The 19659-nt window shown below is 42.3% G+C and overlaps 1 protein-coding gene across 1 annotated transcript in view; it reads right to left on the reverse strand.

The window, feature by feature from the left end:
• SLC12A4 (solute carrier family 12 member 4) overlaps positions 1-19659 on the reverse strand; it is a 61545-nt gene that overhangs the window by 25231 nt on the left and 16655 nt on the right. Inside the window, exons 2-4 of the mRNA XM_033157205.1 lie at positions 8381-8475; positions 3176-3307; positions 1059-1205 (exon numbers count right to left, since the gene is read on the reverse strand). Of these exons, the coding sequence (XP_033013096.1) occupies positions 1059-1205; positions 3176-3307; positions 8381-8475 (374 nt within the window). The remainder of the gene's footprint in view (positions 1-1058; positions 1206-3175; positions 3308-8380; positions 8476-19659) is intronic.

Raw genomic sequence — 19659 nt, forward strand, 5'->3', positions numbered from 1 at the left:
TCCCAGATTCTGCAAGTGACTGATACAGACATGAACTTGTAGCTCTGCACTGTAAATAGCATGCACAATAAACCTGTTAAAAGACGGTTTGGAGTCTTGCCTGGTTACTCGCGAGCAACCACCCCACAGACCTTACATCCACTATGCTACCTTTCCTCCACCTGTTGCTCTTCAGATATTTTGAACTACAACTCCCATCATCCCTGATCACTAACCAAACTGGTTGAGAGCACAATAGGCTGTACTATGAAGATAGAAACCACCAAGTCTGAAAACACAACACGTTTTGGTGAATTCCCAAAGCCCCTCTCTACTCACTTTCCCTCTTTGTGTGAATAATGTGTGAAGAGGACTTATTTACTTTATTTATTATTACATTTATATCCCACCTTTTCTCCAGGGAGCTCAAGGTAGCACATATCTTTCTCCCCATCTCCTAATTTTATTCTCACAACAAACTTGTGAGGTAGGTTAGACCGAGAGATAGAGACTGGCTCAAGGTCACCTTCATGGCTGTGTGAGAATTTGAACTGTGGTCTCCCCGATCCTAGTCCAGCACTCTAACCCCTACTCCACACTGGTTTGGTTTGTTGCCTGGCTACTATTACAAAGTGGAGATAATGCACAAACTTTTACAGGGTTTTTAATTAATTTTTCTGAGGCTTTTGTAGTGGACAAGAGTGTGCTAGACTTTTGTCATTATCGTTCTCCTTTCTGTGTTCTGTAGCCAAATTATTAGATTTATAGTGCTCTCAATGAACTATAGTGCCCTGCAAAACAAGTCTTTTCCACAGAGCTGGCAATTTAGACAGTGGGAAAGACAAAACGGAAAGGGGTTGCACAAGAGACACACCCAAGCAAAATAAATGGCCAAGGCACTGAGGCACCCAAGCAAGGTAAGTGGGCAGACATTCCTCCAACTAAACACTCACTGTTTTCTATCTTTTAGGAAATAATACAGATATTACATGATTGAGCAAGGAGTCTTATTATGCAAAAGGAGGCAGGCAGGAAGGCATCTTGAAGAGAAGAGCTTTGCAACAGAGTCATGTACTTACACAGCAGCAGCAGATTAAGACAATCAGGAAGGACTGCAGAACACCAGCCGTTCCCACCATCCATGTCAATCGCAGGAAGAGAATGACCCCAAAGATATTCTGCATACACGGCAGGTAAACGCCCATCAAGGTGCCCATGCTGGGTGACTGAAAAAGACACAATGTATGTAAATCAACCTCATTCCACAGTGAGGAATTCTGCAGTATTGCATGTACTGGTTATTGATCCAGGGATGTCAATTTGGCATCTGTGGGCATTAGTGTGGCTGGAAGTACCTCCTATGGTGCCTTAAAAAGGTCTTAATAAGCATCCATCAAAATAATTACAATGATTGCTCTTCCTGCCCATTCCCTGTTTGCACTGGCTCAGCCTTTCTGACATTAAACATGCCTTTCCTACATAAAATGTGCCACCTCAGAGATCCTCGCATTTCATTGGGTGCAAGAATTGGACAATCTCCTTCTGTTCTGAACAATTTCAAATAGCTCCACTCTTGTAGGAAAGTGCAGTGGGTGGCTCAGGTACTTGCCCTCTCCGTGTAAGTTGTGGGTCTACTGTATATGAAACAACTGGAATTTACTTGAATTTGATTACTGAACAAAAGTATAATAATCAAAGTTGTTCATTCTGGGTTTTGGCCAAACACACAATGCAACTTGTGTCTAGGGTCCAAATTGCAGCACAGCTTCTAGTCTTCAAAATACTGCCTTTCCCTTCCAAACCTGCCTGCTGGCCAAGGACTTCAATGAGAGTCCTGCTACCTTTTAGAGGTTACATATGTGGCAACCATAACGCTGGGCCTTGTCAGTGGTGGTGCCCCCAAGCATTGGCATTCTCTTCTGAGAAATGTTTACCTCCTAGAAATGTTACTGGGCAGCCACCTTCCCTCCATCTCAGCACCAAGTTAAACTCATTTTAAGAGCTTGAGCATTCAGAGAGAGGAGAATAGGAAAGTTTTAAGGTGCTGTTGGGATTATAGCTGTTTTTATTTGAGAATGAAGTCTGTATTTTTAGTGTTTTAATTAATGTTGTTAGCCACCTTGCATAGCCTAGGCTTGTAGAAAGGCAACTACCACTTCTGAAGGGCCAGCAATCCCAAACCACTCAAACTACCACTTTCTCCACATCTCTTTTGCCTCTAGAATGGGAAACAAGGTGCCGGGGTCGGGGGTTGTTATTTGTCTTGTCAGGCAGAAGGGACAAGCATAGGAAGGAGACTCTGCTTGCTGACCTATAGGGTCAGGGAAGCCTCTTGTTCACAAATGTGGAGAATTATTCACAATTAATAGCCTCTCAAACAAACTCCAGGGGACAAAATTGACTAAAACCTTCATTGATTTCTCTGTATAACAGAAATAGCTGCTATAGTTCTGAATCACAACAGAATCAATGCCCTCTGCTTTGAAATTAAAACATACAGTATTGAGCTTTTGTGGTTGAACATAGAAGGGAATCGTTATTCCATGATGGATATAGAGGTTAAGCTTAAGCCCAGACAAAATGCTACTACATCATGCTACAAACAGCAAAAACAAACATTTCCGCCACAAATGATTTATTAGGAAAGCAATAACATGGAAATAGGAATTCATGCAATCTTAGCTTATCTTCCATTTTATGTAAAGAACTGTGCCCAATTGAAATGTACTGTATTAGTACTAAGCCCGAAATGGCTAGTGACCCAGGTACCTAAAAGAGCATCTTCCCCAATGTCAATCATCTCAGACCCTGCAATTGCCAGGTGAAGCCTTGGTGGTGGTCCTGTCACTGGGGCACCGCCCAGCTGGCATTGCTGTGTGACAGGGCCTTCTCAGTAGCAATTCATCTGTCACCCTCACTGAATTAAATGAGGAATTTTAAAATATTCCTGTTCACTCAGGCATTTTATGCCGGAACCTGGCCACCCTGAAATTACTGGCTGAGAAATATGATGGTTTTCAACTGTTTTAGAATGGTTAGAATGGTTTTCAACTGTTTTTTTATTTTTAAAAAATATGATATTGGTGTTGGGCTCCTTTGGGAGGAAGGGTGAGGTATAAATTGAATAAATGAGGAGGAGGAGGAAGATACTACTAGTAGTTGTAGTTGTTTTAATTGAGGAGAAAACCCTACATACTTTTGATATTTTCTTTCTTGCCCCTTCCGTGCTTTCTGCTTCCTCATGTTCCTTTGCTCCTTGAGTGAGATTTGTGTAGCTGACCAGCTTGCCAAGCAGGGAAGAGACTTTTGGCCGAATATCCAATTCCTCCTGCAAAGGAAACACAAGATGGTGAGGTTTAGTAATGACAGTAAATACATAATTACATAGTACTTTCCGTGCTCAAGGCACTACATTTATATGATCTCAGAAATTGTTATAACAGCCTTTGAAGTAGACCATGGGTAGGCAAACTAAGGCCCGGGGGCTGGATCCGGCCCAATCACCTTCTCAATCCGGTCCGCAGATGGTCCGGGAATCAGTGTGTTTTTACATGAGGAGAATGTGTCCTTTTATTTAAAATGCATCTCTGGGTTATTTGTGCGGCACAGGAATTTGTTCATCCCGCCCCCCAAAAATATAGTCGGGCCCCCCCACAAGGTCTGAGGGACAGTGGACCGCCCCCCTGCTGAAAACGTTTGCTGACCCCTGAAGTAGACCATTGGGGTGGTTTCCATATAATGGGGAGCACCTCTCCCCAACATACCACCTCCCATATCTTCTGTCTGCATATTAAGTCTCAGAGCTAGTTATTCTGCACATTTCCTGCCAACCATCTCGGTCGGCAGAACTGGCACGACTACAGGTACCACATAATACCCACTCCACATTTGGTAGCATTCCTCAATAATTTAGCGTGGCAGTGCCTACACTTTCAAACTCTCTGCCTATTGAGATCAAGCAGGGAGTTTCACTGTATACTTTTCGATGCCTGCTAAAAACATTCCTGTTTAGACAAGCCTACTCAGATGCTTAGAAAGTTGAGGTAATTTAATCTGTTCGAGTATTTTTATTTTTGTATGTTTTAAGCAAGGTTGTATTTTTTCTTGATTTTACTGTTTTATCTTTTGTAAACCGCTTTGAGGTTGTTGTTGTTGTTTACACAATCAAGCAGCATATAAACTTTATTAAATAATGAATGAACGAACGAACAAATTTAAACCAGCAAGCCACCCCTCCCTACCAGCTACCGGTAAAGACCTCTCTCACACAGAAAGCATTCCTTACAGGTGGTTCTGACTTGCGCTGACTGACTGTTCTTGCATTTTTCCATACAGAATTACACAAAGTGTAATTGTGGCACAGGCCACAATAAATGTGTTAAATTTTTAAGAAGGTGTCATAAATCTTTCTGCAGCAGACCAACACAGCTCTCCTCTGGAATTCAGTGGCAATTCAAAGTTCTTCTGAGTTGTCTATTCTGTTTTAGGGTTATTGACCCTTAATGTTTTTGATGATTTATTATTTTAAGCTGCTTTTAGTGCTACATCTGGCAGATACTTACAGCTGATAAAATGATCAAAGAAAAACCAATAAAATAATGTTGTCTGGGTAGAGAATGACAGCAGGCTCTACAGTATAACTTATCAACTTTGAAGCCAAGCAAAGAGTTGAATAAAGATCTTCCAATTTCTGCCTTTGTTTTCCCTCACCAGTTCAGCCTGCAGGTAAATGTGGTCTGCCATATATATATATATATATATACACACACACACGCCCACCCTGGACCAATATGGGTAAAAGTATATTGCTGTTGCTAAGCAACTATATCATACACCAGTCACTGTAAAAGGCCTATGGGACAAGGAAGGCCTAGTCCCTCAGCAACCTTCCAAGCCCTGCTTCCTGAACTTTCTGCTGACATTACAAATAAAAATAAATGACTATTTTGGAGGCCCAGTGCTTATCAGCTTTCCCAGTGTCTTTTGGAAGATGGTAAGGCTAGGAGCATGCTTATTACTCTGCAAGCAGCTGAGTAGAATCCTGAAAGCAGGTTTTTCCTTATAGCTGCAGAAGTATTTTTTTTTAAAAAAAAGATTAGATAAGTCATTTATTTTTATTTGTAATGTCAGTTTGATAAAATAAAACATGTCATGTTGTTAAGAATAAATACAATGAACAATTTCCAGAGGCATACCTGTGTTAATCTATTGCAGGAAAAAAGGGAAAAAAAGAAACTGTTTTTATGTCGTAATAAAACATGTTAGTCTTTAAGGGGCCACAAAACTTTTAGTTCTTTCAATACAATTAAACAACTGATAACCTATTTGGTTACATGAAGTTTATGTTCTGGCTGTCATGCAATGATTTCCTGCTCCTTTATTTAGATCACCCCTTACCTTAAAATATTATTTGTTTGAATTCCTGTTTTTTATACTTTTATATGCTTTCATACTACTGTTTTGGGTTGTTTTTGTTCTAATGTTATTGTTTGTTTTTATGTCATACACCACTTACGAGATTTTTAAGTGGTTTATAAATGCTTTTAAATTAAAAAACTATATGGGCCTACTTTTACAACTTAATTCTCTCATGCACATCAACGCAGTAGGGCCTACTGGCATCTTGCTTGTCAGTCTTTGATGCCACAGATGGGATTTGCAGAGGGTCCGGACGTTGGCTGAGGGGATCTGCTAAATGGACACCAAAGGCGTAGCTTAGCAAATGAAGTTTGCTGGAGGGTTTGCTTTCAAGAGGGAAACTGACATTTGCTGAAAAAGCAAGCAAGTCGGCCAACCTTTCCCAACAGTTACCACAAAGATGTGTTTTTTTAAAATACAATGCAACACACCCAAAACAAAAACAAAAGGGTCGACTGCTGGAGCCAAGTAGAACATTCCTCACAGCAAATGGGAAGCTTCTGAAGGAGCTAATGAACTGAGCAGAGGCCTGCTGAGGCAACCTCAGGAGACCTGAAGGGCCATCTCCATGGAAATGATTTGCACAAAATGGAGCATCTCACTTGAAACCTGATGAAGCAGCTGCTTGCTAGCATCAATTTAAATTTTTTTTTGTAAAAAAAAAAAAAAAAAAGGCCTGGCAGGAGACTGAGGCACGGTTCTATAGAGACAGGCAGAAAACTGCTCTCAACTTTTGTAGTAAAGTCAGTACCCAGAAGGTAGAGCAACCATCTGGCAACATTTCTACCCTGCATTCATATGCTTCGTAAATGCCCCCAACTCCAGCTAATGTAACTGTTTCAATTAGGGCTGCAATGTTTAACATATTAATCAGTTTACAGTGAAATACTGCATATGCAGCTCAGAAGTAAGTCTCAGTGAGACTCACATCCGGGCAAGTGTCCATAGATTTGCAGCTTAAAAAACAATAGTCATACCTCATGTTGCGTTCGCTGCAGGTTGCGAACGGCGTGGGTTGCGGATGTGCCGAACCCGGAAGTACTGGAATGGTACTTTACAAGAATTCAAGTCTGCCTTTTTTAATGCTAGAGGTGCTGGGGATTAAACTTGGTAACATGGGCAAACAAAGCATGCCATCTACCACTGAAACCTGAAACCTTGCCTGCACTAACAAGCATCAGAGAAAAAGAAGACAATTGAAACTTTCTATTGTGTTCTCTCCCACCAATAACTGCCCCACTAAAGGGATATCAAGAGCAAAGGCACAAACCTGTGAAGAACCAATTTCCCAGGACTCATTTTGAGACATGACCACACATCCCATGGCAGAATGGTCACCGCATTCTCTTATTCAAACACAACACAGGCAGAGGATTCTCCTCTGTGATGCAATGCTGAAGGTTCTGGGTTGAAAAGACTAATGCCAATAAGACATTACAGGGTTAGGACTTGTCTTCTTTTTGAGGCTGCATTTTAAAAGGAGGCATTCCAGAATTGTCAACAGCAACTTGGCTGGGGCAAATTGGAAATGCCTAATAAAAATTTCTGTAGACTAGTAACTGCTGGATTTCTTTGCAAGGCTCTAGTTTACTCAAGCTGTGAAAATGCAGATCAGAAAAGGTCAACTTTGCACTTGTTTATGTGCTCTTTTGCATGAATTTTTAAATGCCTTCTTTAGCTCAGCCTTTATCAACCTAGTGCCTGCAATTATTTTGAACTACAGCTCCCATCAGCCCCAGCCAGCAAAGCCATATTGGCTGAAGCTGATGGAGTTGGTAGTTCTAAACATCTAGCAAGGGCTGCTTTAGCTACTTGATTCCCCCACGAATTTCTCCAAGAGCATGATAGGAAATGGTTAGTCTCCAGAAATAAAATTCTGGACATGGACAGGACATGGTTTTCTGGGATTGCTCAAGATAAGGAACCAGCACACCTAAAACTGCCACAGTGGGCCATGGCAGTCAGTGATGGGCCTACATAATAGGGAAGAGGCATTCAGAGAAACTAAAGACACATTGGGGACTGAGACAACCTAGATAATGTGGAGACACGTGCTGCAGGGATAATGAGATGACTGTAGTTCCTATGCTCTTTGTCAAGAAAGATTGCTCCACTGGCTCTGCTAAAGCAAGGGAAGGAAGAGTTGGCAACAAGGGTGAAACAATTCCCCAAGGTCATTGCGGGCTTTCGCAACAGCCACCAACTTAGATACACAGGGAAAAGAGACTTGAGGAAGTGGCTCAACACATTTTATCCTTGATGGGGCAAGGGGGGTTAAGCACATCCATCCACCTGCCACCTCTCCCCTGAAAGCTGTCCCTTCCTTGGCTGGGGCTTATAGCAGCTGGCATCCAGCAACACCTGGGCATAAAATGAGCCCTGCTAAATCAAGTCAGCATCCTGTTCTCACTGTGGCCAACCAGATGTGCAAGGGAGGCTGACAATCAGGATCTCAGTGCATCAGCACTCTTCCTATTTGGAATTCCAGCAACTGGTGTACAGAGGAGAGCAGTCAAGAAACCTGGAAACTGTATTTATTCCTACTGTCAAAACTGGGAATCCTGGGAGCTGCAGTTTGTTGTGGGTGCTGAGTGTTGTTTAGAGACCCCTATTCCCCTCACAGAGCTACAATTTCCAAAGTGGTTTAGCAGTCAATCCAACTTCCAAGTGGACTCTGGGAATTGTAGCTGTCTGAGGGTAATAGGGGTCTCTAAACAACTCTCGGCACCCACAACAAACTGCAGCTCCCAGGATTCCCAGCCATGACTGTTTAAGGTAACATGATACTGCTTTAAATGTATAGTGCAGATGGGGCCAGAATCAGCTTCCCACACTTATGAGTAACTGTTCAAGTGGGAACATGGTTTAGGTAGCCCTAAGAAGCTGAAGAATGAACAAAAAGTCAAGGCTGATTTAAAAATTATTATTATTATTATTATTATTATTATTATTATTATTATTATTATTATTATTATTATTTTACCTCAAACAAAGCCAAGTTTCTGTCATAATAATCTCCTCCTTTGCCAGGATCAGAATTGTTGAGGAAAGGACTGCTTTCTTTGTGGTTGCCATGGCCTGTGGGAAGAAGAGAAGAAGATTCTAGATCATTTGGGGAAGAAGACCACCTCATAATTCTGAGAAAAGGAAGAGACATAATTGGCTCACTTTCATCGTTTTCTTTTCTTTTTCCACCAGCCTGTGATCTTAAAATTGATGGCTTTCAGAAATTTATTACGCCCAGAGAACTCTTTATTTCTCAACTGACAAATGTACATGCGTGAACATGTGCATGCACACACTCACACTGCAGAGCATGCTGGGACTCTCACTACATGCGGAACGCCAGCCAGGACAGGGGTGAGAGGGGGTGTCATTACCCTATAGAGGGGTGGGCAACCATTTTCCTGTTGAGGGCTGCATTCCCTGGCAGGGCCCACACACTGGGGGGAAGGCAGAAACAAAAGTGTTCTGGATTAAGCAGTCTGAAATAAAGCCCGCTCACCTTCAATTTCTACCATCAACTGCCTCAGATTAGAATATTCAGTCTTTTACAGGTCTATTCAGAAATAATCCCCACTGTGTTTGATGGGGTTTACTGTCAAGTACAGTCGTACCTTGGTTCTCAAACGGAATCCGTTCCCGAAGTCCGTTCGACTTCCGAAAACATTTGAAAACCAAGGTGCGGCTTCTGACTGGCTGCAGGAGCTTCCTGCACTCAATCGGGAGCCGCGTTGGACATTCGGGTTCCAAAGAACGTTAGCAAACCAGAACACACATTTCTGAGTTTGTGGCATATGGAAGCAAGGCGTTCAACAACCAAGATATGATTGTATACAGGTCATGTTTGTTTTATTTATACAAAATATCAAAACAGTTATGGTCCAGGAAAGGAAGTGGAAGTAATTCTTTCCTCCTCCCTTAATATGTACAATTGGAGGTGGGGGTGGTGGATATAGCCCCTTCCCATTTTTTTATGAAACTACATGGAAAAAGAAGGAACACACAATTTAGAAAGCCAGAAAAATAGAAGCAGGAAAACAAAGAAGGAACAAAATGGGACGGAAGAATGGGGCAGATTCAAGAGTCATCATGGGTCTCAAAGTAAGTTTTGGTGCTGAAAGGTATCCACCTGTGCCCTACTTTATCTTTGATATGCCTTAAATTTCACCCAAATATCCCCTTTTGGGAAGAATGGTAATGACAAACACTTTCAGGGAAGCTTTCCCCAAACCTCAGTTTGAAAAACACATGTCTGGGTGTGAGACTTTATATACAACAGAAAACAGGGCTTAAGAAACTGAGTCCACTGAGGAGCAGGCAGAGGAAAAGCTGTGCCTTCCCTGAAACGTCCAACACATAGAAATGAGTACATCTAACTTAGCTTTACGCTTTATATGCTAGTTTTCTATGTGCAGAGATTAGTGGTAGCAGGATGAAGGAAAAAGCAGACATGAGAACCCCCAACAATGAAACAGCCAAGAAACAAAGTTTACTAACTCATTGAATGAGCACAGTTCGACCCTTATTGATTGCACAATTATATAAAAATCATGCACAATTCCATTAATCTGATATTTTGACATTACCGGTACTTCAGGAGGTGGCTGTCCTCCGCCCCAATTAAGGTAAACAAGTGGGCAGAAAGCAGCAAGAGAAAGAAAACAGTTCTGCTAAATTACTTCTGGACTTTTAAAAAAATAATAGGAAGAGATACATAATATTCAAAAAGTTAACCTAACCGTGACAAAACTAATGACATTTGGGGCCCACCAGTCTTGACAAGTTTCCTTGCACAGTCATCTCACAGGAGTCACATGCCAAAGAATAATTTTAATTTTTAATTTTTAGAGCAAACTTAAAAGGCAGTGCTAAGAACAAAAATTTACCCAAAATGACATTTTGTCAACATTTTCTTTGACGTTACACTTCCTCCTTGCTTTTACTTGTCTTTAAACCTAATTTAGCGATTATTATTATTTATTACATTTGTTAGCTCGTTGTTGCACAGAAGTTTCTAAGATGCTTACAACAATTTTTTTTAAAACATAAATATATTGTAATATTGAGATATTCATATAAAAGCACAAACAGTTCGCAAAAATATGCAAAACAACCACAAGAACCGCAGGAGGCTTTGGTAGCAAGTTAGCAGCAAAATCATCCTCGTCTATCATAAGCCTGGAGGGAAAAACTTAATTTTTTACCTGGTGCCAAAAAGATGTCAGTGAAGGTGCCAGGTGAACCTCACTGATGGAGATCCACAATCCTACGAGGCTGTGATATGAAGTTGCTGTGGCAGCCAAACCAATACAAATCTTTCCTGGGATCACACCAGCAGGACAGAAGTGGGGTGGAATTCTCCCACTTTCAGTGGCATTTTTAAAAAGTATTTTCCACTTCACTGTTCCCAATGGGAGGGAAGAGGAATACACCAGCCCTAGAGACAGCATACAGTACTTATCTCATTCTGGGTGCCTGAGGGGGGGGGGGTTGTTGCACCCTGATGTACTCCAAACACTCTCTCAGAACACCCTCTTTCCCCATCTCTGCTCTAGCATTGACAATGGACCTTCCTGCAGTGGCCAGGAGAGGACCTTCGAGGGGAGACCTCTTCCTACATCCACAGAGAGGGAGATCCACAAAATCCTAACCCCCCCCCCCCGAGTCAGATTGCTCTGTAAAACACTTCCATAAGTACTAATACTTCTCAAAATGTGCCACCCTGCAGCATACATCCCATTGACTTTAAAGGATATGTAATTAATGTTAAAAACAACTTGCACTTGGAATTGCACCTGTCAGTGGAACGTTATGAAATGTTGTACCAAGAATTGTAAGAAAATCTTGATTTAAAACTTTGAAATTCCAACTTCAGCACAAATTTGAACTTCTGGCTTTAAGCTTTTGTTATAAGGAAAATCTACCCTAAGTGACCCAGAAAAACCCGGCCCACCCCAGCCAACAACTCACTAATTGACTTAAGGGCTGCCACTCTTCAGTCAGTCTCAGTTACACATCTAAAATAAAGGGGTGAAAACAGTGGCCTGCTTTACTGAGATAACAAATGTGAAGAGCCTTCAATGTTTTCTGGTGCAAGTATTATACAGATGCTGATAAATTATAGGGGAGCTCTGCAACTTTAAATGTAGATTTCAGTCTTTCAAATCCACTCTTTGTCCCTAAAACCTGGACTTTGCTCAATTCGAGTCCCACCAGCTATGTCCAAATTTCCAAATAATGTTTTCAGAAATCGCAAGATTAAAAAACAACAGTAGTAACAGCGATCTGTACGCTCAACTAGCCAACTGGCATGGGATCCATTTTGCCTCACAGATAATTATTTTCAGAGTTAAGAATTAAAGCCAAGTATAAAAAAGAGGGTCAAGTTTCCAGTTAGCTTCTACACAGTAGTATCTTTACTTGGTTACTTAGTTATAGAACCTGATACTCTGAAATTGTTTGCTTTACAAACAAAAAACCCTCCAATCTATTCAGGGTTGTTTTAGATGGCTCTCTGCCAGGAGAAATTATGCCTGCCTGCTTCCAAATGCAATACAAGGGGGAAATGGAACCTTCAACTATTCAAGTAGAATAGCAGTATAACTAATAAAGAAATATCTTGCCCTCCTTTTGATTGAATGGTTTCTAAACCTGTCAGCATTCCGACCGGTTGTGGAAATGGCAGAACAGGAGGCCCCATCCCACGTAGTCGCCAAGGCAAAATTTCAGACTTCCTCACAAAAACCTGATGACTTCCAGAAAGGCAGAGCAGGATTCAGTGTGCAGGATCTAATCTGTTTGTTTTTTGTGTGTTTACAAGGTTCAACAGCTACAGCCAGATGCAATAGTGAGACAAGCAAACATGTGTACACTAAAAAGTAATGAACACATTGCCTCTGAGCACATGATCAACTCAGGAATTGGTGTTCAGTACCAGAACAAAGCTCACAAGTTTGTTCACAGACAAATCTACTCCTGGCTTCTCTAGCTCACCAGACATAATTCTGTGCTTCAGCAGCTTCATTTGGGGGTGGGGTGGGGTGGGGTGGGGGTGGAGCATTTCAGTTGTTGCTGTAAGTGTAAAGCAATTGGAGGTCAGAGATCCTTGCCAGAGAACCTACTGATAATCACAGAGATCTTCCAGTAGATTGTGATAAGAACCTAAAAAGAACCCTGCTGGATCAGGCCAGTGGCCCATCTAGTCCAGCATCCTGTTCTCACAGTGGCCGACTAGATGCCTGTGGGAAGCCCCCAAGTAGGACCTTTGAGCAACAGCACTCTTCCCACCCTCCCAGCAAGAGGCATTCAGAGGCATGCTGCCTTCGAGAGGGGAGGTAGAAGAGCCTTATCCTTTATGAATTTGTCTGATCCTCTTTTAAAGCTATCCAAGTTGGTGGCATCGCTACACCTTCTGGAAATGAATTCCATAATTTAATTACCAGCATGTACTCTGCAAAGTTCCTTATTGTCACATGAATTCTGGACCCTACATCTGCAGCAACCCTCGGTTTCAAGCATTTTAACTGCAAGTTTGCTGATTTATAACTTACCTGAAGCATCTAACCAAAAGTTGTTTAATAACCCTATTTATGCGGAATTTGTTGAAATATTTAACTGTACTTGAAGAGTTATTCAGAGTTCGGGTAATGTAAGAACAGGATTGCAGGATATTGCTCCATAAAGATATACAAATTTATTCCAGAAATATGTGGTTATGCAAGCGGTGTTAAGATATAATGAACTATGGATATTTTGACAAGTACTAGAGGGACAACTGAACTTGCATTTGCCAATGGGTAGGTCAATGTGGGTGGTGTTTGATGGTTGTCCGTCAGTCTCGGATCATGACTGATACACATGGGGGAATACATTATTTCTTATTTCAACTGAGCAGACTTCAAATCATCCTTGCCTCAATCCTGGTGGCATAGCGGTTGGCAGTTGGCCAGAAGGTGCTCATACGTGCTGCCTTTGGCACCTGTGCATCAAAGGCAAGCCATAATAGTCGGTCAAAACAGTTCTCTGTAATGAGCACCTTGTAGCATGCTGTCATCAGATCTGCTGCCAACCACCAGAGAGCGGCTCCCAAGTGTTAAAATGTAAGACTCTAACCTTTCCAATGTTCAGTTGTAAATGGTATTCATCATACCTGTTAAGGATTAATAGCATTAATCGTTTTTGGATTTACTTACTCTGACCCACTTGCACAAAGTTTGTAACCTACAGGTTGAGAAACACTGTATTACAGGAAATGTAGGCAGGTGAAAATGTTTGAGGGCTAGTAGCCTGTGTACACTTATTTACAAGGTTGCCTTTGATATGTGGTTCTCTGTCTAAACATGTACTTTTGCTTTGCTCTTTTCAAATCACTCCCATAAGTTCCAAATTCCTCCACTGTCAGCTCCAGAGTCAAAAGGTTTAAAGTCAAGTTCACAGCAAGGACATCCTATTTTAATCTCCATCAATATGTTGATTTGGCCATTGCGGACAGCGCATTAGATGAATTGTTATATTCTCAGTGGGAGTACATTACTACCCTGGCAGAAACATTCATTAATCAAGATCACCTTCAGTTAAATATCTGCGTAATCTGCACATTTCACAATTGCTCCTGCTCCAGCTCCAGCTCGGAGAGCCAGTGTGGTGTAGTGGTTAAGAGCGGTAGACTCGTAATCTGGGGAACCGGGTTCGCTTCTCCGCTCCTCCACATGCAGCTGCTGGGTGACCTTGGGCTAGTCACACTTCTCTGAAGTCTCTCAGCCCCACTCACCTCAGAGTGTTTGTTGTGGGGGAGGAAGGGGAAGGAGAATGTTAGCCGCTTTGAGACTCCTTCAGGTAGTGATAAAGCGGGATATCAAATCCAAACTACTACTACTACTTCTTCTTCTTCTCATAAAGCTTAAAAGGCATCTCATTTCAAGGCCAACTCCCCCTTTATTAGGAGAAATGCTTTGTAACTGCTAAAAAATTTCAAGCAAACAAAAATCATGATTTTTTTTTATGTAGTGGATTTTTTGTTTTCACTCTTTCAGCTGTCAAGTGTTATTTAACTTCTCCAGACACTCAACAGGAAAACCACCTTAAAAGCATCCAGCTAAACTTGCAAATAAAAGAGAAACAAGACACCTGCCCATTCACAAGTTGTGAAGTCATTCATCTTCAAGCACCTTCAGCTGTCTTCTATACAAGCCTTCTAAGAAATGAGCATGAGGAGCATGCAAGCTTTGTGGAGTGCTGGTAGCTGCCCAGAAAGGATTCCCTTTATACCATCCCAACTCCAAAGACATTGGCGTCTTTAGCAATTTTCATTTTTTGAACCAATCTCAGGACTAGCCTTTAGCATGCGTCACATGATAATATCAAAAGGCCTGGGGGCACATTGGCAACTAGACCATATTCGGGGAAGGACCATAGCTCAACAGTAAAGTTTGCATGCAGTAGGACGTAAGTTCAATCCCCAGCATCTCCAGATTTCACAGGAAAATGTATTGCTTATGGGTTGCAATCAGCTCACAATTTCCACTTATACTCACAGCAGATCCACTGAAATTAATGGACCTAAGTTAGTCATATCGTTTAATTTTGATGGGTCTTGTCTTGAGTATGACTAACACTAGATACAACCCTGTTTTCATTTGTTTCAGCATTTTAAAAGCTGCCTTTCTGTAAAACTAAGAGGGGGCAAAATGTAAAGCATGAATTCTACAATGCATATTTGCAAAGATGTGCTTCATACCTTTGGAGTGGCTGGGATTCCCTAGTGAACACATACTCCGTGGCAAACTCAGGTTTGTTGACATGAAATGTGTGAAAAGGTTGTTTGTGACTCACTTTCCCATTCCTTCCTATAACAAGGGTTTAAGCCAGGCTTCCTCAAACTCGGCCCTCCAGATGTTTTTGGCCTACAACTCCCATGATCCCTAGCTAGCAGGACCAGTGGTCAGGGATGATGGGAATTGTAGTCTCAAAACATCTGGAGGGCTGAGTTTGAGGAAGCCTGGTTTAAGCCAACTTCAGTCAATGAGTCCAGCTGCAACATATGTAAGTTCTCCAAAGCGAGCTGACGTCAACAGTTTGATCTTCATTAGCAATATTGAATTTTGCTTCAGAACAGACCAATCAATTACTGGAAGCCTGAGGCATTTGTGTCTTAACTTTAGGAAATGCAGTTGCCAACACATGGGCAAATCATTTGCCTTTCACCTTTTTAAAAAAAAGGATTATTAAACACAACAGAATTTCATTTAAGGAATTATGGGCTAGCTCAGGCTTCCTCAAACTCACCCTTCCAGATGTTTTGAGACTACAATTCCCATCATCCCTGACCACTGGTCCTGCTAGCTAGGGATCATGGGAGTTGTAGGCCAAAAACATCTGGAGGGCTGAGTTTAAGGAAGCCTGGGCTAGCTCGCATGGTTTGTTATTACAGTCATACCCCGGGTTGCGCACGCTCCGTGTTGCATACATTCGGGTTAAGAACACCCGCAACCCGGAAGCGTTTCCGGAGCGCACGCGACCCCCAGATGCGCAGAACACTTCTGTGCACTTCGCACATGCGCAGAAGTGCTCAAATGGCACTACTTCTGGGTTTTTGTTTTTGTGTGCGTTCAGGATACACACGCCCGCGTTACGCACAGCAACCCGGAACGGATCGTGTGTGTGTGTAACCCGGGGTTCCACTGTATTACCTGACCAAGCCCAAGACTTGTGACCTCTCTCTCTTGAAAATATGTGAAAAGTTTATCCAATAGCCAAAAGTAACTCAACTAAAATATTTGATTGGGGCAAAAAATTAGTAATAATTCATATGCCATTTAAGTGAATTTTGGTTGCAACCCTACACCCACTTACCTGGAAGCCCTATTAAATGACTTGACATGTAATGTATAGTTATGATTGAGCTGTTCAGCATGGTTTAAATGCTAGATTATTTTTTTTTAAGTTAAAGGGTTTTCAGGGCACACTGTCCTCACAAGGCACTTTACAGCTGGAGTAAGAAGATGGGAGATCATGAACTACTGGCAGATCTCTGAGTGACCTGGAATTGTGACAGCACCAAGAATTGGCCTCCCAATTATTTTACAATGGCAACAAAAATAATGACACCCCCCCCCCCAAATTATACTGCTGAAATGAAGAAAGCTTAAGGGGTGTGGTAGAGAAAAGAGGACATTTCGTGCAGTAGTAGGACTGTAAGCTCCATTACTTTCTGATGCTCAAAACAGATTTTGGGACTCAAGAACCTCTCCTTTTAAGTAACTGTCTTTTGCTCCATGCTCTTGTTGGGGCATCTAGGGGAAAGATCTCACAAGCCTTAAGTCTGTCCAGGGCTGGTTTACAAGGTTCTTAAAGCACACCAAAATATAATTACAACACATCACAACAGTAGCTAGGGATTTTTCCAAGAGAAGGACAACTCAGCCAAGCACAAGCTTGAATAAATGTGTCTGCAAAACATTCAGACAAGTTCAAAGCTTTAATATTATTATTTTGATAATCATAATTTCTTATTTGTATGTCGCCCATGTATCTGAGTTGCCCCAGCCACTCTGGGCGGCTTTCAACAAATTAAAACATCAAACACAGTTTAGGATAATTGAATGTATTTTAAGACACAGTAGTCCAATAGGCTACCCTTACATTATATATCGAAGGCATTGAAAACTAGCAGCATGCTTATTTTAGCATGTCTGAAGAACTGCTCAGCACATGCAGAAGTTATTTACAACTTCAATTTTAGATTTGGCAGGTATCATACCCATTCCAATTGCCCAATTATAGAATCACAGAATTGTTAAGTTGGACAGGACCCCAAGTCCCTGCAATGCAGGAATCACAGCTAAAGAATCCCTGACAGATGGCCATCCAACCTCTGCTTTAAAATCTCCAGTGAAGCAGAGCCCACCAACCTTCGAGGTGCATTGTGTTCAATACACACTCTTTAGCTAATTTTCTGAAATGAAGCATTTCCAAAAATGGGAACGAAAAACAAAAGAAATAAATAACTATCCATTTCAAATGTTGCCACCTGAAGGATTCTACAAGAGAAACAACTCTGCTAAAGGAAGGAAGGAAGGAAGGAAGGAAGGAAGGAAGGAGGGGGGGAGCATAAGCAGACCAAACCACAGAAATATTGCAGGTCCCAAATCAAGGAATACCTACCCCTTAGCAAGAACCCTTTGCCTTTCTCTGCAACGGGGCTCACCATTCTTCTCCTTCCAGTCCTTTAGACCACATTTAGCACCAGGTATTTGTGAAGCACCAGGGTGCCAAGTACAAAAACAACACAGATTCAGTTGTGTACTTCCCTGGAATGGACACCAACAGTCTCTGACTACCGGCTGCACAGCTGCATGGTATTGATCAGCCAAGCTTACTACGTAGGGCTCCTGATCATCAGGCGAAATCAAAACCAATATGACCCTGATGGCGTAACCCCTCCAAGCCTCGCTGCCATGGATGAGCTATTAAAGAAGATGACAGAAGATGTTTGAGTGGTCATTGAAATCTAAAGCCTTGTTTGTGGCAGTGGTGGCTGTTACCCATCAAGACTAGCAGGGTGGAAGGCAGAGATGCAGTCAGAGCCAATGACAGGCAGCACCAGCTTATTCTATTTTTGCCCCCTATTGAATTATACAATGGCAGCACCAAGACAAGGGAGGAGGAAGAAAGCTGGCAGCCACTGCCACCCCCCTAGGCTGGGTGCAAGGAAGATGGCAGACAGGTGGGGGTTGGCTGAGAACGAACTGAGGTTGGTGGGGTAGTGGTCGCTTGCCCTAATAGACCAGCACTACTGCCTTGTGGTATGCAGAAACAGCACACCTACAGTGCAGATAAATCCCTTTCTGAACGGTGATAGCTCCCAGATAAAGATAAAATTACATTTTACAGATAACAGAAAGATGCAAGTCCACACAAGCCAAGAGGGTTATGCTTTCCAAAGCAAGACAACAGATTCCCACCCCCTGAAGCTTACAAACCAAAGGATGATAATGGCGGAAAACAGAGGGTTGGGGAAAGATACAGGACAACATGGTGATTTGGTAAAGGATGTTCACAAGAGCCCAGAGCACACTCTCTGCATGCATTAGGGCTCAGCTTCAGTCTTTGGTATCTCCAGCTGAAATTATATCAAGTAGCAGAGCTAGGTAAAGAAAAACCCTTCTGCCTGAGCCTTTGGAGAGCCACTGCGTAGTACAGTAGATGCTACTGGAAAGGCAGGACTCAATACAACACCACTTCAGAGGGTCTTCAGGAGCAGCTGGAGATCTCTAAGAAAACAAATCCCAGTTTCCTAGGCTTCGTTGGAGAAGCCACAAATAGTAAGACAGCAACAAAAACAAGTCAAAATTGCCAATATAGGTGTGTCCTTAGGTTTAAACCATTGGCTAGTCATTAGGGGTAGGGAACCTGTGGTCCTCCAGATCTGAGTTCTCCAATCTTGGACTCCAACCCCCATCATCCCCAGCCATCATGGCCAATTGTCAGGAATTATGAAAGCGGCAGCCCAACAGCATCTGCAGAGGAGAGGTATTTCCTTTCTTTCTTTTTGGGTGGCTAATCCTCTGCTGGGCATTTTGCCAAACCATCACCAAGGAGAGACGGCTCCTTCTGGTCAGTCAAGCAAGAAGAATGCTGAAGAGTTGAGCAATAATTTGGGGGGTAGGGAAGAGGACACATACCGGTACATACATTCATCAACTGGGCTGATGTTTTATGGCAAAACCTGTGGCCATCCAGATGTTGATGAACCACAACTCCCGTCTTTCTTGACCACTGGCTAGGCTGGCTTGCGCTGGAGTCTACCAACACCTGAGTCTAAGAGCCCTGCTAGATCAGGTCAAAGACCCATCTAATTCAGCATCCTGTTCCCACAGTTGCCAACAAGAGGCCCATGGGAAGCCCACAAGCAGGACCTTCACACAACAGCACTCCCAACACTTGTGATTTCCAGCAACTGGCATTCAGAGAAATTCTGCCTCATAACAGTAAAGGCCTTCATGGCTAGCATCAGCTGATGGCCTTATGTTCCATCAATTCGTCTAATCCTCTTTTAAAGTCATCCAAGTTGATGGATGCCTATGGGCTGTGAAGACCTACTTCCTTTTGTCTATCCTGAATCTTCCAGCATTCAGCTTCCTTGGATGTTGACAGGTTCTAGCATTATGAGGGAGAAAATCTTCTCTTTCTCCACAGCAGGCATAATCTTATACACCTCCTTAATGTCCCTTGTTATTATTTGCTGGGCCACAGCATACC

Source organism: Lacerta agilis, chromosome 8 (assembly GCF_009819535.1).
Source record: "Lacerta agilis isolate rLacAgi1 chromosome 8, rLacAgi1.pri, whole genome shotgun sequence".
NCBI lineage: Eukaryota > Metazoa > Chordata > Lepidosauria > Squamata > Lacertidae > Lacerta > Lacerta agilis.